Source organism: Crocodylus porosus, unplaced genomic scaffold, assembly GCF_001723895.1.
Source record: "Crocodylus porosus isolate Cpor-Errol unplaced genomic scaffold, CroPor_comp1, whole genome shotgun sequence".
Taxonomy (NCBI): domain Eukaryota; kingdom Metazoa; phylum Chordata; order Crocodylia; family Crocodylidae; genus Crocodylus; species Crocodylus porosus.
Window position 1 is genome coordinate 42333591 of NW_017728909.1, and position 26493 is coordinate 42360083.

The 26493-nt window shown below is 46.3% G+C and overlaps 1 protein-coding gene across 2 annotated transcripts in view; it reads left to right on the forward strand.

Annotated features, from left to right (window-relative positions):
• The window catches only part of RGS7BP (regulator of G-protein signaling 7 binding protein), a 97662-nt gene extending 76471 nt beyond the window's left edge, over positions 1-21191 (forward strand). The window contains exons 4-6 of one of the 2 annotated variants that reach the window (XM_019532135.1): positions 3337-3481; positions 8442-8512; positions 20186-21191. In XM_019532135.1, coding sequence (XP_019387680.1) covers positions 3337-3481; positions 8442-8512; positions 20186-20277 — 308 coding nt within the window. In that variant the 3' untranslated portion in view covers positions 20278-21191. Of the gene's footprint in view, positions 1-3336; positions 3482-8441; positions 8513-16532; positions 16680-20185 lie in introns of those variants that run through there. The other variant, XM_019532136.1, reaches the window with a different exon arrangement.
• Positions 21192-26493: the final 5302 nt, after the last annotated feature.

Genomic DNA, 26493 nt, shown 5'->3' on the forward strand with positions numbered 1-26493 from the left:
GAGCCCTTAGTGTCCTCCCCTCCAACCCCCTCCTTCTTACACCGGGGAGACAGGGAGAGCTGGCAGCCGTGCTGTTCTGACAACACTATTGATGAGAGCTAGCAGCTGCGTTGTTTTAACAACACTATTGATAATGCATTTTCGATAATATTTCTAACATGTGGATGGAAATAAAGTGCTTTCCTGAGAACCGTCCACAGTGAATGTGGTGCTGGGGGTGCATGGTGGGGCAGGGGTCCATGGGCAGCCATCTGAGCGGACTACAGAGGGGAGCACAGTGAGGCTAGCCAGGTGGGTGCAGTGAGCAGTGGAGTTGCCACAGCAGGCCAGCAGGGCCAGCAGTATGGCAAGCAAGAGCGCAAGAGCCCAAGTCATGCGATGTCCCTGCCAGGGCTGGGGGATGGAGCAGCCTTGGTGCAGCAGGAAGAGGCTGCAACAACAGAGCCACCATGTGTTGCCACCACACTCTGCTTGCTGCTCCCAGCCAGAAAAGGGGCTTGGCAGGGAGCAGTGCATAGGGCTGCCTTTTGCAGATGGCTGCTGGCCACAGGCAGCTGCAGCCAGAGCCTCCAGCTCCCTCGTGGCAGCAGGGGCCCAGTGCAGGGCTGCAGACAGTGGGGAGCAGTTGGCTGCTAAGAGCAGCTTCCGCATCCCTGCATGTGTAGATACATGCCTGGGAGAGTTCACTTGAAAGTAAACTGCTCCCAGATTATTTGCAAATGTAGAAGTACCCACTAGGGAGCAAACCTGTGATAGGAATGAAGAAAGGCAGAATCTCCTCACAGCCACTCTGAATTATCAACTGAGAGTTTGTAGTAACTTTCCGCAGAGTTTCTAGGTTGGTTATGTCTGCCACAGTGCAATTTGCCTTCTGTAGGACTCTTGTCCAAGCCTCTTTCTTTTTTTCTTGTTTTTGAATTGCTATAGCCAGTATTCTAGCCCAACAACCAGGAGCAATGACCTCTGAAAATCTATTGGTCTGACTAGGCACCAACTAAAGTCAATGGGAGGCTTTCCACTGACTTCTAAGAGTTGGATCAGGTCTGTCTTGTCTTTCTATTAAGGATAAAAGTATATGTACAGAACATATCCTCCCTCCAAAATATGGGCCTGCACAGATTATATAACATATAGTAGGAAGTCGTAAACCTAAGTTGTTGACAGTCTTCAAGCAGAGCCTTTATTATTAAGAGACCCCCATTTATTTTTCAAGTTATTTTTCAGCAGACATTCTGAATTTCAAGGATTGCTTCATGAATGGGTTAGGATTCAACAAAATTACTAGTGAAAAGCTCCTTTCAGCTGAAAAGAGCTCTAACCGCTTGTTCTTCCAAAACCATGTGAGATTGCCTTTGTGCAGAAAAAAGATTGGTGCAGACTCTGAATTCCTGTCGTCCGTAAAGGAAAAAGAATCCTTGTTTAAAACCAAAACACTTTTAAAATAATGGTACAAATTAACTAACACCAAATGATAACAATAATAGTTTGCATTTCTCTAGTAACTGAAAAATTGAATAGCATACCAAAACAATCATTTTGACAGGGAAGTGATAAGCATAGTTATGTGATAATTGTCTATTGTATTATGAGCCTGTAAACCTCAGTACTCTGGGAAGAGCAGAAAGTAGCTAAGAGCCTCAGACAGTTAGAAGTCTAGCATTGAGATCCTGATAAGACAGTGGGATAAACAGGAATGGACAATTGGGAGTAATTTAAAATAATACATGATTATAATGCACAGAAAGACAGTGGGAGGTTTGACTGAAAGAGGGGAGGAGGTAGGAGGAGGAATGACCTGAAATGCTGGATGATGGAAACAAGTAATTTCTTCTATCCTGTAATTACTCAGCTAATATCTAACTAGGCAATGTCTTGCTAAATTTAAGATTAGCTGAACATTCAGACCAGAGCTTGTTCAGAATTTCTTATTGACTGGTGGGTCTGGTTCTCAGAACGTTGGTGGTCTTGGGTTTGTCCTGATGCAGAACAAGGGCATTTTTTAAAATATCTAAAAATTTTGTGAAATAGAAAAAAATATTTTCTACCAATTCCTAAGTAGACCCCAGGTTTTCTTTTAATATTGATTTATTTCTTTTTGTAATGTCATGCTTAATAAGAGTTATTTATTCACTGGCAAGTTGACAGATTCAAATGACTCAGGTCAGAAACAGGAACCTTAAGGTCTTAGAAAGATGTTTGGAAAGCAGTCCTGCTTCAAAATTCTTATTCAAATGATAACACTAAAGGAATGCATCCCATAATAGTGTTTGGTGATAGGCTGCACTCAGCACTAGAGACAAGAAATGCCGAAGAACAGCCTTACCAAGACACCAGCTAATCCCACCATCCTTTACATCCCTTGCAGTCACCACCTACACCAAGCCCCACCTTTCCTTCTCTACCCCCTATACGTAGGGGTAACCATATGTCCCAGTTAGGCTGGTACAGTCCTGGATTTCATAAGCCAGGGCTGGCCAGTTGGTCAAAAGTCCAGGGCCAGAGTCCAGCAGGGAGGTGAAGTGGTATGGCGTGCCAGGCAGGTAGGCAGGCAGGAACCATTGATGCTGTGTGGCAGAAAGGTGGGTGGACTGGAGCAGACGCCACCCCACCTGCATATGCTTTACAGAATCCAGGACTGTTCCAGCCAAACCAGGACATATGATCACCCATACCTATTAACATCTAGGATTTGGGGAGCATCCTGGAATCCACTCAGCTCCAACATAGCTTTTTTTTTTTTGTACAGTAGTGAGTTGTAAGTACAATAATTTATGTAATTTGAAATCTGTTATGAATATTGGCAAGTATGTCGTGCTAGTAAACTTCTCAAGTACACAAAGCCATATTTTGTCTAATTCTTCACCACAACAGAAAGTAATAAAGACTAGGAAACACACATTGTGATGTTCATGGATGCCAGAGCATTTTAAGTCATTGTTATTGTACATACTTGGCCACCATTTAATTTTGCTCCATTTCATCTTTGGCCCATAATTGAGATATTGCACTTTATTACTAGGTTTCAAATGGGACCTTTGCATAAAATGTTCAGCAAGATGCTTATGGGAAGGATTTTGGTGGGCAGTGTCTTTTATCGGACCAACTGCATAGTTGGGAGAGATTTAAACAAGCTTTTGGGCACAAGGTACCCTTCCTTAGGCTAGCAATATGCTTAGCCATTTGACCTTACTCATGTGGCTGTGAAGCACAACTCTCCTCTTCACTCCCTCTGTTCATGCTCAGTATACATTTCACATCTCTCCAGGTCAAAATATAATTTGTATAAATTGTTTTCAGTAACAGGGATATATTTTGCTTTGTCTTAACATTTTAAAGGAAAAGAGCCTTGTGCCACCAAGATTGTAGACAGTAAAATGGAGGAAAGTTCAGAAGTACCTATTTTAGAGGACACATCATCGTCACCAATAGATATTCAACAACATTCATGGCAGGTTTCCACAGATATTGAAAATGCTGAAAGGTATGTGTAGCATTTGTTCTTAATACTGCAATTTGTCTGATACTTTATTCAGTCCTTTGCACAGACAGTCAACATTGTTATTGTAAAAGTTATCAGTGAATTAAAAGGCAGTTAGCTTTTCTTTAGCACCTAATATAAATTATAATAACAACTAATGCACAGGTGCAGTAATGGGCCAGTAGTGAAATATTTGATCTAGCTGAGTACCAGTGGGGGCTGCTTTCAAAACATTGAGGAAACAAAACCTGCCTCCAGAAGAGATACAGGGACTGAGTCCGTCTGGTCTGAACCAGGGTCCTAGTTTAGTCTCCAGTTTGGTCTCCATTTTTGCATCAAATATCAGGTAATGAAGATACCTGATCAACATGAATTGTGCTTGCCAATAATTATAAATGTGTAGAATAAAAATAATATCTGATATAAACTCTGTTCATGTTGTACCTGTTGAGGCACAGGAGCACATTTCTAAGGCTCTTATCAAAATCAGTAGAAAGGAAATGATAGATTTCATAGACATTTGGGCTGGAAGGGACCCCGGAATATCATCGAGTCCAGCCCCCTGCCCCAGGGGCAGGAAGTCAGCAGGGATCATAGGATCCCAGCAATATAAGCATCCAAATGTGTTTTGAAGGTATTCAAAGTAGGTGCTTGAATCGCCTCAGGTGGCTGTCTGTTCCAAACCTTGGGGGCTCGGACAGTGAAGAAGTTCTTTCTTATGTCCAGCCTGAACCGGTCACAGTGGACTTTGTGACCATTCGATCTTGTCAACCCCTGGGGTGCTCTGGTGAACAGTCATTCCCCCAGATTCTGATGAGCACCCCTGATAAGCTTATAGGTGGCCACCAAATCACCCCTGAGCCTGTGCTTTTCCAGGCTGAATAGCCCCATTGCTCTCAACCTCTCGTTAGGTCTGTTTTCCTGACCTCTGATCATGCACGTGGCTCTCCTCTGCATCCTCTCAAGCTTCTCCACATCCTTTTTGAATTGCAGAGCCCAAAACTGGACGCAGTACTCCAGCTGTGGCCTCACCAAGGCCGAGTACAACAGGAGAATGACGTCCCAGGATCTGCTTGAGAAGCATCTGTGGATGCAAGCAAGCATTTTGCTCACTTACTAGCTGCAGCATCACACTGAAGGCTCATGTTCATCTTGTGGTCAATGATGACCCCCAAGTTCCTTTCATCTGTAGAGCTAACCAGCGTAGCACTACCAAGCCTATATGCATGGTGCAGGTTTTTCCTCCCAAGGTGGAGAACCTTGCATTTTTTGGTGTTGAACACCATCAGGTTCTCGTCCGCCCATTTCATGAGTCTGTCCAGATCCACCTGGATCACCTTTCTGTCCTCAGGTGTGGATGCTTTAACCCAGAGTTTGGTGTCATTGGCGAACTTGGCCAGTCCGCTTCTGACGCCAATGTCCACATCATTGATGTAGATTTTAAATAGTATAGGCCCTAGGACAGAGCCTTGTGGTACCCCACTGGTCACAGCACAACAAGATGATTGGCTCCTGTTGACCACCACCGTCTGGGTCCTTCCGCTGAGCCAGTTCACCAGCCAGTGGATTGTGGTGACGTCAAGGCCGCAGTTAGCCAATTTAACCAAGAGGTGATTGTGGGATACCAGATCGAAGGCTTTTTTTAAAGTTGAGGTATAATGACGTTGATCTCTTCCCCTTTGTCTAGGTGATAAGTCACCTGCTCATAAAAGGAAATGAGATTTGTCAAGCAAGACCTACCTGCAACAAACCCATGCTGCGTATCCCTCAAGATATTGCCTTCAGCTAGTCTGTTAAGGATGGCCTCCTTGATAATCTTTTCCAAGACTTTCCCCAGAATAGAGGTCAGGCTGATGGGCCCGTAGTTTGCCAGATCTACTTTCCTCCCTTTCTTGAAGATAGGCATGACGTTGACCCTCTTCCAATCATCAGGCACTTCACCAGAGCACCAAGAACTCTCAAAGATCCGTGCCAGGGGCTGAGCTATGATGCTTGCCAGCTCCCCAAGTACCCTTGGGTGTAGCCCATCAGGGCCAGCTGACTTGAAGGTATCCAGCCTGTCGAGGTGTTCACAAGGTCAACTTTGATGGAGGGCAAGGAATCTCCTTCCCCCAGGCCTCCCTGACCCATAGTGGGCAGGGCCGTCCCATGGGGCTGATAGAAAACTGATGCAAAGTACCTATTTAGCAAGTTTGCTTTTTCCTGGGTGTCAGTTGTCAGTTGCCCCATCTGGTTTAGCAGGGGTCCAATATTGCCCTTGCTTTTCCTCCAGCTCCCCACATATATAAAAAAGGACTTTTTATTTTCCTTGATATTTGTAGCTAGCTGGAATTACGTTGCAGCCTTGGCTTTCCTGATTTGCTCTCTGCAAGTCCGGACTAATACAGAGTATTCTTCCTTGGTAGTGGTTCCAGTCCACCATCCTTTATAGATCCTTCTTTTAAGACGCAGGAGGTCCACCAGTTCCCTGCAGAGCCAAGGGAGCTGCTGTGCCCTCCTGCTGCCTTTCCTCTGAGATGGGATGGACTTTGCTTGCACATCCAGGATTGCTGAACTCCCCTCTCCATGGGGTTGTGGCCTTTTAGGACCTCTCTGACAAACCTCCTTAGCTTGTCAAAGTCAGCTTTCTTGAAGTCGAGGACTTCTGTACAACTGACTGACTTGCCAGCTTTACGGCAGATGTTAAAGGTGATCAGTTCATGATCACTGTCACCCAGCTTTCCTTCGATTGTTAGGTTGCCCATTAGGTCATCCCTGGTTGCCAGTACGAGGTCAAGCAGTGCTTTACCTCTTGTCAGCCCGTAGACTTCCTGCGTCAGATAGAGGTCGTCCACACATGAGAAAAAGTTTTGCGAATGCTCGGATTTGGCCGAGCGCTCCTCCCATGAGATATCTGGGTAGTTAAAGTCTCCCATGACAACCATACACAGGGATTGTGTGGCCTCAGCCAATTCCTTGGTGAACTCCTGGTTGAGGTCTTGACTCTGGGTAGGGGGTCTGTAGTAGACCCCCACCATAGTATCCCCTGCGCCGTGTTCCCCACGGATTTTAACCCAGAGGGTCTCAAGTCATCCACCATGGGTGCAAATGTCAACTTGCAGGGATGTGCATCTTTCCTTGATATTGAGAGCTACGCCCCCACCCCTTTTGTCTACTCGATCCCTTCTATACAGGGTATAGCCATCTATACCCATGGTCCAGTCATGGGCGGAGTCCCACCAGGTCTCTGTTATCCCAATGACATCATAGTTATTTGCATTTAGGAGGAGAACATGTTCCTCCTGTTTATTCCCCAGGCTCCTGGCTTGTGTGTGTATAGACACGCAAGTGTCCCCTTAGGGGCTCTTGCCTTGCCTACATTTTGTTCCATGGCTGGAGCTTGGGTGGGATCCCTTATGTGCCTTGGCCTGCTGGCTTTGCAAGGGCCATTCGGTGGACCACCCACGGCAGTAGTCCCCTCATCCCCCGGTGGCTTAGTTTAAAGCCCGGTGGAGCAGTTCAGGCAGTCTAGCTGAAAAGAGCCCCTTCCCCAACAGAGGTGGTGGCCGTCCCTTCCCAACAGCTCACTGTCTCTCTCTCTAAAGAGCAGACTGTTGTCATGGAAGCCAAAGCCTTCCCGATGACACCAGCACTGCAGTCTTTGGTTGACTATATGGATCTTCCTCTCCCTCCTCAGCCCATAGCCCGAGACTGGGAGGATCGAAGAAAACACCACCTGTGCCCCAGACCCTTTAGCCCCACACCCAAATCCCTGAAGCGCCTCATGACCCAGCTAGGAGCACTCCAAGCCATGTCATTGGTGCCCACATGGATGAGGAGCATGGAATAGCGGTCTGTGGGCTGGAGGAGTTTAGGGATCTTCTCCTCAATGTCCCAGATGCGGGCCCCTGGGAAGCAGCAGACTTCCTGGGCTAAGGGGTCAGGGCAGCAGATTGCCCCCTCGGTCACCCTTAGGATGGAGTCTCCCACGACACCAGGCCTACTCCCTTAGCACAAGAGATTAATTTTCAAACCTTTGCAGTAGTTACTACGGCAAGCATAAAGGCTACTGTGTTTTTTGGATAAAGCCAAATTCTGTTCTTTTGAGTTGCTGAATGGCTGAAGAAACCTGAATAAAAGAAACAGCTACCTCTTTCAGTCTAAGAACCATGAAGTCCTAGTGCAGAAGTGCTGGTCTACACATAACATGCAGCACCAAGCCCAAAATTGAGTTTATTTTTCACCTTCAGCTTTTCTGGAAACAACCACCTCCGTTTTATAACCTGCTTTGGGAGAGGGAAAACTTATTATTATAACAAAGGGTATTTAATTTCTCCCCTTTGACTTCTGAGTGGCCGAACTGACAGTCCTGCTGGCTGAAATGTTTTCCTCTTCCATAGAAATGGAACTGCTGTAAAACTCAATCAATCCGAAGAGATTGCACATGCATGTTACTTTTTTAAGCATAGATCATGTGCCTGGCACTGTACAAGGACAAAATATAGGCAACACGCCTTATACACCTTACAAGAGGATGATACAGCCTACATTGGTTCTGACAAGTGCCAGTTGTGATGTTTATTGTACATTTCTCCTCTAGGAGTTGGCCTGAACCCACCAATTTGTTTCCTAAAGACCATTCAAGAGCCATAAATGGTAATTATAACATCATCTCAGGCTAAATTTGAAACAGAAAACTACCAATTACAATCAAATCAGCTCAACAGTTTCTCCTTTATTAAACCTACTTTGGTGTTTTCTTTGCAAGGGTATATTCCTTCTGAAGCAAAAATAAAGAGTTTGACTAACACTTATATTTGAACCAAATACTTGCCTATTAGATTCAAAGGTCTTTACCCTCACTTTTGACTATTATCATTTAGTGTGTCAGCATAATGTACTACCACAACAAAGACAAAATAAGTTGCTTATATTTAAAGTCTCCAAAAGTTTGATCTGTCAGTTTTATGTTTTGTTTCCACAGAGATGTAAGAGAAATGAAAAACCTTTTAAGTAAACTCAGGGAGACTATGCCTTTACCATTGAAAAATCAAGGTGAGTGGTGTTTTTCTGACCTGTGATGTAAATTAAGTTATATAAGAGTTTGAGCCTAGCTTATAATCAGAGAATCAAGAGTGTTTTCTTGCAGATGTTCTAAAAAAATGTTCTGGGAGAATTCATGGCTATAATGAATTCAGTGGGAGCTTTCTCAAACTTCAGTAGGGCTGTGATTTCACACTAAGTTAAAACTACTGTACTTTAAAAATTTAGAGCTTTTATACTTCTACTAAATTGATCTGTATGAGGGGGAGGATGTGGCAAGACACCCAACTAATTGTGCCTAGTCCCTATGACAAAAGTGAAGGTATATACCCTACTGGCTCCAGCTGCATAGTAAGATTTTCTACTCCACAGGCACATGCATAATCAATGGAACACTTGTAGCTCAAGGTTAGTGAGGCAACTGCCCTATTCAGGTATATGTGCCCTGAAGCTAGCAGCTTTGACCATAATTTGTTTTCCCATCAAAATAAAGTATGGCTGGATCCTGCACAGATGCACTGTCATACATGTATAGGAACAAAGTATTATTTTGCATTAAAAGGAAACTTGGTTTCATTGTGGTTAAGAGTATGATGGAAAAAGTTTATTCCTCATAACACATATTAGTATTTCCATAATGCTGAATAATGCCGTGTACACTGACAAAAGGTGAAGCATACAAAAGTTATATTGGGACTTGATCCCAAGTAGCTAACAGTTTAGTGGTACAGCCCTCAAAGCAGAGTACGAGAAACGCATACACCATACTCCTAAAGCTTTAGGGAAGGGGGTTGCAAAATATTTGGAAGGAGATGGAGAAGATAGCTTAAGGTTATTTATTATGTATTTACTGATTAGATTTACATGCCGACTTTTCAAAAAAAAAGGACTCGGCGGCTTACATTACAACACAAAAAAATTATAGAAGTAGAACCAAATTAAGGTACAAAGCAAATTCCCCCCACTCAAATTCAAAAGCAATCCACCGCACCCAGTCTCTTCCTCTCCCTCCCCTTTGAGACCCAAGCAGCCCTGGCCATTTGAAACACCTACCAGGAATACCTTGAACAGCCGCTTTACACCTTGCCCTTCCCAGATCCAGAGGCACGTGCATGCCAGTATATTGAGCATTGCACCCGGTTCCCTTAATGGAAGACCCACCCCTGAGCTGGTGTCCTAGGATCCTTATACAGTTCAGGAAGAGGTAGGAATTTCTTCAAACAGAGGGAATTAGATCCAGGTCACCCACATCCTGGCTGAGAGTCTAACCACTGAGCTGTGATACAGAAAGTTAGGGCACTACCAGCATTCCCTTCAACCCTGTAAAGGAAGGCAATGGCTGCCACCACATTTTGTGCAGAGATGTGCTAAGACAGAGCTTCTGATAGAGCCCTCAAATGTGATAGATATGGTAAATCCCAACAGAGTTTAGGCCTGAATTGTTTAACACTGTCAATACTGAAGCACTACTTGGTGCACTCAGAAAAAAAACACCTTTAAGTGACTCAGAAAGTCAAGAAATATGGAATTTAGATGTTAAGTATGGAGGTTTCCAGAGTTAAGCAGTAACTAAGCATGGATTGCAAGTATCTGTATTTTTAACTTAGGTGCTTATATCTTTGTGGCTTCAGTCCCCATTACTTGTCAGTTTGAGAGATGACAATCTAAGATCACTCTTGAAACCAGATTTCTAGATGTAGCATTCTTTTTTCTAAGATCAGATGGAATTTTGTTCATATTTAGCATGCATTTACTACTGTAGTTGGGTTTTTTTCCCATAGCTCTGAGGCCAACAATGAGACAGATTTTGTGTATTTTTATCTGATTTTAATAGATATAAACACTAGCCCTTATGAAGTAAAAAACAAATTATAAATTATCCAAATATACTAAGTATCAGAAAACTGAAATATCACATTTAGAGAATTATAGCAGGAATCTGGCAATTTAGTTGATTTTCTAATTAGTAATTTGAAATTCAGTTGAGATTGTTTTGGGTGATACTGTGATTTGTAATTAAGGTAACAGCAAGAGAGTCTCTACCTCCTGAAATTAGTTAACTAAAGTAAACTGTTACTAAAAGGACATCAGGTATGTCATGCATCTCTAGGCTCTTATTTTATGTTACAGTGACCATGTCTGCATGAGCAGCAGACTGCAGATTTGTCACTTATGCAGATACTAAATGACTGTGTAGTAACCCAGCATTACTGCTCAGTACTGTTGCCACATTTTTTTCTGACGCTACAGCACAGTAGCATTACATCACAGTTAGTGCCCTGCAATGCTACTGCACCATAGCATCTTATGTAGATGCACCTAGTAGTGTCTAGGGACCTCTATCAGCATTAGACCCATATTGCATTGCATAAATGTGCCCTAAAACTTTCACTGCCATGCCAAGATGAACTGCCCATCAACCACTTCTATTGCCAGATGGGAACAGCACCCACTGATGATGTCATTAAGAATCACTGCCCAGCTGATTTAAAAGCTGGTGGCAGGGAAATGGAGGAAAGGACAGCATCACCACTGGAGGCAGAAGGCTGCTCCCCGGGCTGCACACGGGCAGTGTCAGCAGTTCAGGAAGTATACTGGCAGGGACCCGACAGAGGCATCCAGGATTTATTGAATGAGGCACCATGCTGGTCTGGCAGGGTGGCTGGACTAAAGAGGATGGCGTTGAGGTACCTTGGAGCCATAGATGCCAGACCCGTGAGGGGGGCAGGCTGAAGCCCCGTACTGCAACTGTTCCTTTTTCTTTCTTTCTTCTTAAATTGTTTTGCGTTTCTCAGGGCCCCGAAGGAGGGAGAAGGGGCCAAGGGCAGCCTCCACAGGCCAGAAAGAGCCAGGATGGCACAGCAGGTGACAGCATAACAAGGGAAGGCCCGGCATTTTGACCAGGATGGTCCGAGGTCCCATCGGCAGCTTGCACTGAAAGAGGCCAAGTGATGAGCAAGGAGAAAGAGGCAGGTGAAGACATCAGAAGGGCAAGCCAACAGTCCAACAGCTGGCCTTCCTGAGGGTTGGCGCATGTCTGGGGTGTAGGGGAGGTGGAGCCCCAAGAACGCCCACTAAGGGCAGTGCCTGGTCCACAAGGAGCAACAAGAAGGAGCCCCAACACTGAAGGAAAAAAAATCATGGCAGGTGAGTACTGGGGCCTCCTTTGGGGTGAACATGACCCAACATCAAGGCTGCTGGAACACACCATGCATCTGGTGCCAGGTGCACACTCCAAAGCGGCAAGAGCATGCCTCCACAAGGCCAGACAGGTGCAAAGTTGTGCATTGGCTGGGAACCTTCAAAGGGCCCTGCCAGAAGTCAACAATGTCACTATGCAGCCAGCAGGAATGGCCCCTCCTGATGTCCTCAGCCAGAACCTGCAGGTTCTTACCCAAGTAATAGACACAAAGCAACAGATAATGGACCAGCAATAAGATTGGCCGTGCCACAGTCTGTCTGCTTTCAACATGCCCAAAATGACCCAGGACAATGACTCAGAAGCATACATCGAAGCATTCAAGTGGCACGCTCTTATGACTGGATTGGATAAAGGGTATTGGGCCAGCCATCTGGGGGCACTCATCATAGGTAAAGCACAGGCAGCATACCAGGCCCTAGCCCAAGACAAAGCTAGGAATTATGAACGGGTTAAGGCTGCCATTTTATATAGGCTCAAGATCAACCCAGAGTACTACCAGAAGCAGTTCTGGGCCAAGAAGGCCCCTGAGGAGAAACAGCCCCAGATCCTGATGCAATTGCTTCGAGTTCTGAATAAGTGGGTGAGCCCAGCCACCTACGACGAAGACGCACTGGCTGACCAAATACTCCTGGAACAATTCCAGAATGACTTAGATGAACACACCCAACAATGGGCCCGCCAGCACTCGCCAGCCAAATGTGAAGAGGCCTTAAGATTAGCAGAAGCTTCCATGGCATCCAAGATGGTGTACACCTCGGAGAAACCGGTGCTGAGCCCAGGGAGCACTCACCCTTGCAAGGCTGAGAAGAGGCTAAAAACCCTATTAGGAGCAGACCAAGGGAGATGGTCTGCTTCCGGTGTGGGAGAACAGAGCACTTTTCACAGGAACGCCCAAGCAGCCCCACAGAACTCTGGAGGCCCAACAGTTCCCCAAAAGGGCAGACAGAAAGACAAAAGGAAATGGACATCAGTGAGCTGATGGACTGCAGGTTTGCCTCCGAGGGAGACAGCGCCATATGGAGCCATCCCATCAGGAGAGTGTGGATGGAGCACCATCCCATCAAGGCCACGCTGGACTCAGGGTATGCCCAGTCATTAGTACAGGCTGATCTTATCCCACTCCAAACAGGTAGCAGAGCAGCGCCAATGAGGATGGCCTGCTTCCATGGTGAGATGGAAAGGGTCAAACGCTGGTGGATCCAACTTTGAGTCATGGAACATCAAGGGGATCTGTTAGTTGGAGTGGCCCCACACCTGGTATGTGATATGTTGCTGGGGTGTGATTGGACCTTGATTTATGATGTCCTAGAAAGGGTGCAGGACACTGAGACCAGACATCAACAGCTCAGAGATCACAATGTGTGGCTCGGGGAGCTTGAAGACAGTGGGGAGTCAGCCAAAGACACAGAGGAGGTGGACCTGTGTGACGCGGTCAGTGGCCTGCAGTTTAGGGAAGCATAAGAAGAAAATGAGGAACTCTGAACAATCCAGGCTCATGTCCTCAAAACAAGGAGTGACCAGCTGGAGACCACTGCCAGAGCATTGCAGTATGAGATAAGGGACCAGTTGCTTTACCAGGTCCAGAGAGGCTGCCAGGTGGGGTAGGAGGAAGCCCAGTTGGTAGTGCCCACCCAGTTCTGTCAGCTAGTATGGTGGTTGGCCCACATGAACCCCACTGGAGGGCACCTGGGATAGGACAAAACTATAGCCAGGGTGGCCCACTGTTTTTTTTGGAAGGGACTGGGGGAAGACATTGCCTGCCAGTGTGCGGTATGCCCAGAATGCCAGAGGATGCGGGAGGAATGCCCAGCTCAAGCCCCGCCCCAGCCCTTACCCATTATCAGTGTACCATTCTCATAGATAGCAATGGATGTGATGGGGCCCCTACCCTGGAGAAGTGCAGGACACCCGTATATACTGGTGTTTGTTAATTATACTACTCATTACCCAGAGGCAATCCCACTCTGGGTGGTGACGGTACCACGAATCTCTGAGGAGTTGATAAAATGGATTGCATGGGTGGAAATACCCAAGGAGATCTTGACCGACCAAGGGTGGAATTTTATGTTGGGGGTATTACAGGTCATATGCCATGCGCTGCGGATGAAACACTTAAAAGACATCCGTGTACCATCCACAGACCAACAGTCTCGTGGAGCACCTCAATGGTACTATAAAGCAGATGTTGTGACGGTGCATACAGGGTGATCCCTGGAAGGGGGACTTACTGCTCCCTTTAATATTGTTTGCTATCCAAGACACCTCACAGGAGTCAAAGTACTCACCGTTTGAGCTCGTCTTAGGCCACCAGCCCTGAGGTCTGCAACAGGTACTACACGAAGGCTGGGAGCAGGAAGTGGGTAGTGCAAGGACCCCAGACACCTACCAGTGGGAATTCCAACACTGCATACAGATGGCACAGAACTTAGCCAGAGATACTCTCCAGGAAGCACAATGGTGTCAGAAGGCCCAGTATCATACGCACACAAAGGAAAGCGAGTTCAGGCCTGGTCAGAGGGTTCTGGTACTCCTAGCAACATCCATGAGTAAGTTCCTAACACAATGGCAAGGCCCCTTTGAGGTGATCTGCAGGGTTGGCCCAGTGGATTATGACGTCCATAGGCCAGGGTATCAACAGGAAACACAGATCTACCACATATAACTCCTGCGAGACTGGTGCAAGCCTGAAGAGTGGACCACATTTACGGAGGGCGAAACGGAAGACCTAGGACCACAGGGATTAGCAAGAGACAAGCCAAAGGCCTGACCAGAAGACTAAGTCCAGATAAGTGAGGAACTGTCAGCCCTTCAGAAGGCTGAAATGAAAACAATAGTGCATAACTTTTGAGATATCTTTCATGAAGAACCAGGATGGCCTGGGGAATGTGCCACACAATAAACACCCCACCAGAAGCAATAGTGCAGGAGAGGTGGTGGCCCATGCCCCACCACCTCCTTGGGGAGATCTGTGAGGAGGTTAAGAAAATGTTAGAGCAGGGAGTGATATGACCGCCGAGAAGCCCATGGCAGAGACCCCTGGTCCCTGTCCCAAAACCAGACGGATCCCTCTGATTGTGGACTGCCATCGCCTAAACAAAACTGCAGTCTTTGACACTGTCCCCGACAGGCCTTCGAGTATCACTACTTGGAGTCTGGCTCTCCTTGTCGGTGACCACCCTCTTCACTGGGCATGGGTGTTACCGTGGTCGTTTGTCTTCCCACGTCGCCGACCCCGCTTCTTGCCTGCCACAACTTGCTGTTACACTAGTGGGGCGGGGCTAGTTCACGGGTCCCTCAGTGGCCCGGGTCTGCCTCGTCAGTTACACATGGGGCTCCTGCCACCTCTACACCTCAGCCTCACACCACCTGTGGCCTCCACTTCCCCATGCCTGCTTTGCGATGATCCTGCAGACTTTTCTAGCGGGCTTTGTCTTTGGGATTTACCCCAAAACCCTTGGGTCATTCCTGCCCTGATGTGAAGGGCCCGACATCCACCTGTATTGATGCCTAAACCCTACTGCAATAGATACTACCACCAAACCGTCACCCTATACACCCTGATCTACATGCTTCCTCTAAGGGGTTCTTCTGTGCCGACTACCTCGCTGACCCACCACCAGCACCCTATGATCATGCCGGGGAGTAATGCCTCCTGGATATTTAGTGCTGCACCCCTTATCCTTTACTCGACGTCCTCTATTCTCAGCGGCGATCCCGCCCCGATCTCTCTCTCCCACCAGGTGATCCTTCGGTCTCTCATCCCTCTTCAGCGATTCCCGCACCCACCGCCTCGGCACTTACTTCGTGGTGCTCTGAATCATACTGGGTGGTCTCAATGTTTCACAGCTCACCTGATCTGGCACCTAGGGGTCTACCCACCAGTGATCCCGTCGTCGTTCCTTCTCTCTGTGCCACCGTCCTCCCTGGCACAATGGCTCTTTGCCGTCCATCCCACTGGGCTAGTGTCGGAGACAGCTTGGACAGCCGTTCATTCCCCTCACCATCCGCTGCCTCCGGAGCGGCGGACGCCATTTTTAAATCCGCCAGCCGGCGTCTGATGTCCCTCTCGTCCCGCCTTTCAGGTAGGTCTTCCCGGCTTCTTCAGGTCCCGGGACAGATACCTTCCTGATGTCTCACATAGCCGAGCTGGTAGAATATATAGGGAACACGCACTATATCATGATGCTCGATTTAGCTAAGGGGTACTGACAGATACCCTTAGCCAAAAGGGACAGAGCAAAAACAGCCTTCAGGACCCCATGGGTCCTCTATGAGTTCATCTGGATGCCTTTTGGACTCCATGGGGCGGCAGCAATGTTTCAACGCTTAATGAATCAGATCCTGCCGTCACACACCAGCTATGCTGCAGCCTATATTGACGATATAATCGTATTCACCCAGACATGGGCCCAACACAGGACAGCACTATGAGCTGTACTCTTGGAACTACGACAAGCAGGGATGACAATGAACCCATGGGAGTGCATGCTAGCCCAGAGAAAGACAAAGTACCTGAGCTTCCTAGTAGAATGAGGTACCATCAGGCTATTGGCAGACAAAGTAGAAACCATTCACAACCATTCACAACTTTATGATGCCCCAAAACAACAGACAACTACAGTCCTTCCTTGGGTTGACCAGTTATTAGTGGTGGTTCCTGCCCTGTTCCTCAGAACTGGTGGCACTGCTCACAGAAGCCCTGAAAGGGTGAAGGATAGGGCCATAAAATGGATTGCAGAAATGAGGCTTAATTTTGAGCTCCTAAAGAAGGTGTTATGTGAAGATGCTGTAATACACACACACGATTTTCACAAACCTTTTATCTTACAGATGAACACTTCAAGGACAGCCATAGGGGCCTGTAACAGGTCACTCTCCCCAGCGCCATCTTTTGCCTGTTATCCGTGACTTATGAGGGGCACCCGTGAAGTCCCCTTTAGATTTGTCGTGTCCCGCTTTCTACTCTCCTGCCACGTCTTGATGGAAATACTATACAGATGTTCTTGTAAGCGGGAGATTGCCTATTTTATTTTGTATGTTGGAGTTCTTTGCCACCCCAGGCCTTGACCCTGTCTTTCTCTAGCTAGGCCTACCCGCCTAAACCCACCAGATAAGGTTTGACTTCAAGGCTCTAGCTTCTTGGTCTTAGGGCTCGTGGCCCTCCTTTTTTCCCCCTAATCTGGAGCCCAGACTCTCTGTCCCAGAGGCCTGTCCACCAGCCCCACAGCCAGGGGGCTGCAAGTTTAAAACCAGGCAGCAGCCCTTACCTCCACCATTCCTGTCCAAAACACACAGCTGCACCCCAGGTGCACCAAGCCACTTTGGCCTTTTATGACTGCATCCTCTGGTGCCGGGGCCTGTGCACCCTGAATACTGCTCCCTCTATGGCACTGGGGCCTGTGCACCCCAAATACTGTTCCCTCTCTAGTGCTGGTGTCCCCAGGCTGTAGTGGGCCCCCCACATGAGGCCTCCTCCTTCCCCAATAGCCTCACCCAAACCACTAGTTGTTAATATATCAGAAATTATAAATAGTGTGTCCATGGGCTATAAACACCACCAAAAATATAATTAAAGAGGCAGCATGCCAGCTTACATTTTCTCAGGGGTTTGTGCTTCTGCTCCCCACTGTCTGCTATGGTCCTTCTCCTGAGCTGCTGCTGCTTTTCTGAGAGTCCTCAGTAGTTCCCCTCCCGCAGCCGTTGGACCGCTCACCAAGCCTCTCTGTGGAGCTCTTAGACGCACTCCTTCCCCTTTGGCTGCTGGCCCCTACTGCCACCCAGACAAGGATTTTTATAGTTCCGGCCTGCCCCCTTCCAGTCACCTGACTAGCTGGCCAGGCTCAGATTTTAACCCCCACCTTACCAGCATGCTGTGGCAAGAAAGTTCTGGTCTTAAAGGGGCTAACCTGCCTTCTAGTAACAGGGCTAGGGGTCCCTGTTACAGAGCCATTCTGACTCAAGAAGATGCTGGAATTGAAAGACCCATGACATATGCAAGTCTTAAGCTGCTCCCTGCAGAGATATGGTATGCTACAATAGAGCAGGAATGTTTAGCAGATCTGATGGGCCATGGAGCACTTCCATTACTATCTGATGGGGAGGGAGTTCAAGCTTATAACAGATCACATACCCCTGCAGTGATTAAGCAGAGCCAAAATTGATAACACCCAAATAACCAGGTGGGCCCTAGCCCTGCAGCCTTTCAAATTCCAAATACTACATCGCCCAGAAAAAATAACACCATGGCAGATTTCTCATCCAGGTACAAGACTGAAGACAGACCACCGGATACAGTAAACCAGGCATCAAAGCAGTGAGGGATACGAGGTGGGACTCTGGGCCAAAGACTCGAATCTCCCCAAGGCATTTTGAGAGGGGGTTGTGTCCCAGGGAGAGACAGGTGGATGCCTCAGAGCACCCTCCTGTGACAGAACTCAAGGCAGGATTGACCCACCTAGGGAAGAAAAAGAAAAGCCCTGACAGCAGGGCTTCCTTTTGTAGGAAAAATGGAGGTGGACAAGCCCTACCAAGACAAAACACCCACATGGTTCATCAGCTGTTTTTATTGCTGGCTAGGAATGGCGCCAGCTGATGCCGTCATTAAGAATCACTGCCCAGCTGATTTAAAAGCTGGTAGCAGGGAAATGGAGAAACGGGCAGCATCACCACCAGAGACAGAAGATGAGGCTGCTCCCCGGGCTGCACACAGGTGGTGTTGGCAACTTGGGAAGTATACTGGCAGGGACCTGACAGAGGGGTCCGGGATTTATTGAATGAGGCACCACGCCGGCCCAGCAGCTTGGCCAGACTAAAGAGGACGGCGTCGAGGGACCTTGGAGCCACAGAAGCCGGACTTGTGAATGGGGCGGGCTGAAGCCCCGTACCCCAACTGTTCCTTTTTCTTTCTTTCTTTCTTCTTAAATTGTTTTGAGTTTCTCAGGGCCACAAATCAGGGTGACGGGGCCAAGGGCAGCCTCCACAGGCCAGGTGGAGCCAGGATGGCATAGCAGGTGACAGCATAGTGAGGGAAGATCAGTTTGGCCAGGACGGGTCCTGTGTGCGGCTCACACTGCAAGAAGTGGGTGATGAGCGATGAGAAGAGGAGGCAGGCAAAGACATCAGAAGGGTGAGCCAGTGTTCCAACAGCTGGCTGTCCTGAGGGTTGGCGCAAGTCCGCAGTGCAGGGGAGGTGGAGCCCCAAGAATGCACACTAAGGGCAGTGCCCAGTCCACACAGAGCAATGAGAAGGGGCCCCAACACTGAAGGAAAAGACCAAGTTGTAGCAGGTGAGTATCGGGGCCTCCTTCGGAGTGAACATGACCCAACATCAAGGCCGCTGGAACACACCCTGTGGCCGGCACTGGTTGCACACTCCAAAGCAGCAAAAGAGCGCCTCCATGAGGCCAGACGGGTGCACTTTCCCTGGCAACTTGCCAGAGAACTAATCCCTGCTGACCTCAGCCCTGGGGCTTATATGTACCCAGAGCCCTGATTTCTTCCAGTCATCTGACCGGGTGCAGGTGCATGCTAATTCCCCCATTAATCTGCTGCCACAGCAACGTGAAGCTGTGGAGCTCTGTCTAGCTCCTCAGGCTCTCTAGCCAGCTAGTTCCTGCCCTTAAGGGAGCCGGCACACTTTGGTGCCCTTCCTCATTCAGGCTCTGGCCGCTGCTGCCTGTGTGCCAGCCCTGGGTTGGCTCTGGTTGGCAGTGGTAGTGTGGTCTGGGGGCAGCCTCAGGCTGGCAGGGGGCACAAGCCAGGGGAGGGGGTGGGGAAATCAGGCCAGGTAATTATTAACTGGTGGCTGCATCAAGCGGCAGAGGAGCTGGCTGAACCACGAGATTCCTGCAGCTGTTGAGTCAGGTGTCTAGGCAGCAGGCAAGAGTGTTGCCCCTTGCTGCCTGGACTGACCAGGAGCAGTTTACTGTTGGATCAGCATCTACATGTGCATTGCTGAGCAGTAAATAACGCTGCAGTAGTATAGTACTTGTATTTACAAGTCCTATCCTGCTGCATCTATTAGTCTCTTCCAGCCTAATAATTCTGTGCGTGTACATGGATGTTTACTGCAGAGCTAATTAGTCTACTATGCAGTAAGTGTCTCATTGACACGCCCTGGATGTTCTGAAATACTGTATGCAGCATGGACACATGGTCATGAAGCTATAGTTATGGCTGCATAATTAAAATTCTAAGGCTCCAATTGTATAAAAGAAAATTAAATGAAATAGTTGGAATAAAATAAATGCAAGACAGCTATATATTTCATAGTGTAGGGACATGCATTTTACACAAAGGATTGAATTTAGCAGTGTTAAGATTGTCAGTTCAGTGGGGAAAATGTTTCTTTGCTCTTGGTTCGTACATTGCCTTACACAATGGGATCCATTACTGGGTGTCCTAGATGCTACTCAAATATTGGAAGGAAAGAGATTATTTTCAATTTAAAATAATTATATTAAAGCATGTATGTTTCATTGCAGATGATAGCAGCCTCCTAAACCTGACTCCTTACCCATTAGTGAGAAGACGGAAACGAAGATTCTTTGGACTATGCTGCCTTGTTTCAAGCTAAAAGATTCAACACAGAAATGCCAAGAAAAAGATAACTTTGATTAAGCCAATATTATTTGACCTTTGAAAGAATAAATCTTGACTGCTCTTGATTATCAAGTATGTTTTCTACACTGCTCTGTTACTTTGTCTCTCCCCTTTTCACAAAAAGTTTTACAATGTGGTGTTGCAGACAAGAACCAATGGGGAACAGATATATCATATTTCAAACGTTTTTAAATAATTTTTTTAAATGACATTTACATGCATGCTTTAAATCATACAGTGACAAAACAAGAATTATGGTTACTTTTTTTTTTTTTACTGTGCAACCACAAAGTTTTGTTTACAGTACAAGTCTAGGACTATAAGTTATTAGTATCACATTAAAATATTTGATCATATTCTAACAATCTTTACACTTAGAAAGCTATTTAAAACAGCAAAGTGTTAATGTTCTAAAATATTAAAACAATATATAATAGAACATGCACAAGCTCTCCTATTGCTTTTTGTGCTCTCATTCATATTTAGTCTTCCACTCTCTCAATTTATCCAAGAACTACATAGTCAAATATATCTTAATTTATAATACACAAAACCATGTATGAGAAATATTCAGAACTTGTAAATACAGAGTAATCATTGTATCTACATACTGTACAATGCATAGAAGTAATTATATTACTTTTAAGCCAGTGGTGTCTATTTCAACTTTTGGAAGAAAGGAGTAATTCAGTTAAAAAGATGGTGTAATAAAATATACTATTATCCTCAAATGTAAAGCAGATTACCATATTTTGTTTCCATTAGCAGTTGAAGCATGTCTGCACATCAACTAAATGTTCACTCTTATAGGGCATGCTAGAATTAGCTCAGACTGTAATATACTAGACATTTTACATTGTTAATAAAATTTTTTAGTTAAAATTAAAATGATCTCATTTCTGTTTATTATTGCACTAGAAAGTGTAATGAGAAATTTAAACAAACAATCTTAGCATTTGCTCCATTTTCAAAAGATTATTAGAAAGTGCAATGAAGGGATGAACAATTAGTAGCCATATTGTATATTATAAAATGTGGATATCTGGGGGGTGTTGTACTGGCACTGCTGACTGACAGACAAGACACAAGGTAGTCCTCAGCACCTGAAAATTACCTAGTAACAATTATCCCAGCAGAGTTTCTGGTACTAACCCTCTTTTTAGACAGTTTACTACTGGGTAAGAGCTGTTTGTTTTCTCATTATACCAAACATTAGGAGCCCTTACCTCATTTACATTCTTCTTTATGGGGTGCAAGACACAAAATCCCACTGAACTGTACTGTGCACCCATCACATTTTGTCAAATGAATTTTACAGTAAAATCTACCAACTAGGACTGTGGCTGCTGAAAAGGATATATCAAAACTCACATCCTTAGGCCAATCTGGCAGCAAGAAAAATTCATTCTGAGTCCTCAAAATGAAAACCTGACATCCAGAGCAAGAAATAAGCTGATGACAGCAGGAGTGCAAAATATGCATGTACACAAACACACAAAGTAACCAGTGAGCAAGAGTGACTTTATATTAATGGTAATGAAGTGTGAAAAGGAAAGAATCCTGTCACAGCTAGTATGAGGTTTGCAGGGCTGGACATCTTTGATTCCACCATTGAAAGGCAATGATTCCCAAACCCTGCAATACAACATTTAACATCAGTGTTCATGCAAAAACTGAACTTTGTATGACTAAAGGAAGTGCTGAACTGAGCCTTATAATGGAACAGTTAAGAAAAAAACATCACCAGTTACAAAAGCTGTTATACAGTTGGCAGAAGGCAGGGTAGTGTGGCACCCTATACACCAGGGCTGGGCAAATTTTGGGGCAGAATGCCAAAAACACATGCAACTTTGACTTGTAAGATGATGGCATGCCAGGGATGGATGAGGGGAGGGGTTGCAAAGGGTCAGATCCTCATGGCAGTGCAGCCCTGGTCCCTTCCCCACCATCTGCCCCAAGGAGCACATTCCATGCAAAATGCCTTTGCATGCCATGCTCTGATACCCATGCTGAGGGTTGCCTATACCTGTTATAGACAAACTCAGAGAGGCGTGATCTTTTGTAGGCTACAGCCTTTTTTCCTAGCTGGTATGACTGGACCTGCAGGGAGGAGGGGTATTAAGCAGAAAGGAATAAGATGTTTTAAATGCAAAGAATAGGGAAAGTGGAAGGAAAGAAAGAGGCACAGCTGAGAGAAGCAAAGGTAGATGGATGAGATCAAATCCATACACAAAGCAGTTAGCCCATTAAGGGACAAATTGATTGTAAAAGCTAACCCAACTAACAATAAAAATCCAGTGTCTCAGTTGAAACCATGCTTAACACAATCCAGTCTGTGGATGATTTCTTGTTCAATTTCATGTTCAAATTGGTTTTTAGTTTTGTTTAAGAACACCTACTCTGAGGTCAGTGACGGAAAGCCCAGGGAGGTTAAAATGTTCTGGCATGGGTTTTTGTGTCTTTCTGGAATTGATGTCAGATTGGTGGTCATTCATTCTTTCATGTAGGGATTGTCCCACTTGTCCAATGTAGACAGCAGAGGCATACTGTAAGCAGTTAATGGTATGTATGATGCTGTTAGAAGAGGTGAATGAACCCTGGATTTTGTTTGGTCCAGTGACAATGTGGTCTTTGCTGATAACAGGGCACAGCTGTCAACTGGGTCCATTACAAGGCCTGGAGCTCTGGTGGGTCTCGTCAACATCTCTTAAGTATACCAGGAGGTTGAGAGGGCATGTGCAGAGGAAGCAGACTTCAGGATCTGTCATAAATATATTGGCCTATTGGTGGGCATGTATGTGCCTGTGGCAATGCCATTCATGTGTAGGTATAGGGAGTCTCCAAATCTGAAGTAGTTGTTGTATGGAAAAATTGGGAAAGTGAAACAGAAGCAATGTCAGCCTCAGGGATAATGTTTCTTACAGCTTGTAATCTGTTCTCATGGGGGATGATGGTGTACATAGATGTGGCACCCATGGTAACTAACGTGGTGTTTCCTGGAAGCTTGTCAATGGAGCCTGTGGCAGTAGTGCCAACAACTTCCAGATGCTCAGTCTCAACACAGCTCCCCTCAGGCTAAAACATATGCTCATGCCCCAAACAGAGCAAGGGTGGAGGGGGTAAGAGGTTGGGTGGAAGTGGCAGCAGCAAGATCATAGCTCCCAGCTGCCTGACCCTTCCACAGGGGCAGACAACCTTAACCCTCACCCCCTCAAAAACTGCTGACGCATTGCTGAAGCCACTTGTCCCATGGCTTATAAAGGTTGCCAGCCCCTCAGTCTATAAGGTGCCACACTGCCCTGACTTGTGCCTAACTTCAGACTAACACAGCTAACTACTAGGGCTGTGAGAATCTTCAGTCCCTGATTCAATTCAGTGGAGATTTTACCCAATTCGGTGGCTGAAGCTCCAAATCAAATCAGACAACACTTTAATCTCTCTGAACTGAATCAGAACCCTCCAAATCATTTCAGAGAGATTCAAAAAGATTCAGACGTAGAAACAGCTTTAAATATTTTTTCTACATAACTTTAGGTAGCAGAGGCTTGTGAGTGCTGCAATGCTGGGGTGCATGGAGTGTCCCACAGGAATGCAGGGGGCTCCCCAGGGTGCTCAGCAGCAGACCAGGAAGTGGATCAGAAGTACTTCCGGTCCACTTCCAGGTCCACCGGAGAGCATGCAGGGGGCCCCCCTGTACCCTCTAGCTCAGTGACTGGTGCCTCCTGGGTCTGGGGGGGGGGGGCACCCGGGGTCCCCCTGTGGCTGCCAAGCCAGGGAAGTGCAGGAGGGGCCCCCAGCGCACTCCCCTGGCAGACCGGGAAGTGGACTGGAAGTACTTTTCAATCCTATGATACCAGTGCAAGTCACATAACATCCAAAATTAGAAGTAAAATTATGGAGCCCTTACTGCCTTCAGCAAACACAAGGCTCTCCAAATATACATGCACTGTATAATATAGCCTAAATAGATATTTTGTTCTACAGATTACACCTATTCAAACTTCCATGTGGACTTTGGGGAAATGGCATGTGGCAACTTTTTTATTCTTTTGGGACAAAAAAAAAGGAAAAAAAATTCTAAATACTTTTTTTACTTTAATGCATAAGGTTCATGTAACAGGGAACCCTAGCCCTGTCACCAGAAGACAGGTCCACCCCTTTAAGAGCAGAACTTTCTGGGCACAGAGTGCTGGTAAGGAAGGGGTTAAATGCTGAGCCTGGCCAGGGGGTTAGCTAACCAGAAGGGGCAGGCCAGGACTATAAAAACCCTGGGCAGAGCAGCAGTGAGGGGCCAGCAGCCAAAGGGGGAAGGAGTGCATCCTAGAGCACCATGGAGAGGCTTGGTGAGCAGTCCAGAGGCTGGCGGAGGGGAACTACAGAAGCCCCCAGAGAGACAGCAGCCACCCCAGAGTAAGGACTGTAGCCGACGGTGGGTTGCCAAAGCATGAGCCTGGCAAAAATGTAAGCTGGCATGCTGCTTTCCTTAATCACAATTTTTGGTGGCAGTAATTGCCCACAGATGGGACTGTTTATTTTTCTTTTGGTATTGAATACCAGTGATTTGGGTGAGGCTGTTAGGGGAAGGAGGAGGCTCATTTGGGGGGCCCACTACAGAGTGAGGACCCCAGCACCAGCAAGGGCATGGCTTTTTGGGGGCACATAGGCCCAGGTGCCAGGGAAGGCACAGGATTTTGGGGTGCACTAACCCCAGTGCCACAGGGTGTGATCTTAAAAGGCCACGGTGACCTGGTGTGCAATTTTATTTATTTATTTTTGTGGATTGGGGTGGCATGAGTTTGGGGCCATTCCCCAGATTTAAACTTGCGGCCCCCTGGCTGTGGGGCCAGTGAGGCTAGGCTCCAGATTGGAGTGGAAAAGAGGGCCATGAGCCTCAAGACACCAAAAAAGGCTAGAGCCTCAGAGTCAAACCCTGTGTGGTGGGTTTAGACGGGGAGGCCTAGCTAGAGAAAAACAGGGGTCAGGCCCATGTAGGCGAAAGGCCCCAACATACAAAGTACAATAGGCAGTCTCCTGCTCACAAGAACATCAGCATAATAATTTCCATCAAGACGTGGCAGATGAGTAGAGAGTGGGACATAAGAACTTCAAAGAAGACTCCAAGGGTGCCCCACATAAGGCGCGGATTAACAGGGAAGGTGGCGCTGGGGAGGGCGACCTGTTACAATCCAGAATAAGACAAGAAAAAGCACTAACTATAAAAGTTAAGATAGAGAATGCAAAGCAAGTATCTATTATGAAGGAAGCTCAACAAGAGCATCATAATAGTCTCTTCTACTCTTGAGATATATTAATCTGATTATAGCCAAGTCATCTACCCCCTACATTGTCACATTTTGGCAGCAATGCTGCTGAAGGAACAAAGAAAAACTCACTAAAAACATCAACTCTCATGATTTTGATCAGAGGTGTTTTCCTTAAGTCCCAGCTACTATTGGCAAGTGATTACACAAGAAAAAATGGTAAATGCCTCACCATTAGGAGGAATGCATCTTTGGTCTCAATTGCTGGAAAGACAGAGGGTAGATCTAACATGACACAATTAAGTGTCATTCAGAGAGATACCCAAGCAAGTGTTCAAGTACTGGAAACAGACTAGGTTTCATATATGTTGACCTTCTGGTCTCCCATAAAACTATCAGCCTACCACAGGTTTCCAGAGACAATTCTCTATCACAGTGCCTAGGTTTTTTTCGCATCTAGCTTTTTGTGACAAGAAATGACATGTTCTACAAATAAATGAAGGATTACTTCCCTCAAAAAACTTCACAGCAAATTAATCAGCACCCAAACTCAATTTGAAAATAAACTAGATTTGGGTGAATTTTGTGAATAAGCATCTGACACTAGGTAGGACAGCATACAAAATACTACGCCAATATTATGGGGTTTTATTACTTTGTAATTAAACTATAACTAAATAGAATTTTATAAGGTAGCATGAAAACTACATGAAATTCAAATATTTATAAATTATTTTATTTTCCATGTCCACCTCCACCCACTGGATGGTGGAAGATCTCCAAATGTCTCACTTCTCAAGAACTTCACAGACTGTGCCAGGCTTTGCTCTGAGGAATGATGTTGAGGGACACTGAGATGGAGCAATTCCCAGGTATTGCACTAGTCCTAGAACCAGGAGAGAGCCGAATATAGAACAGATTTGCAGTAC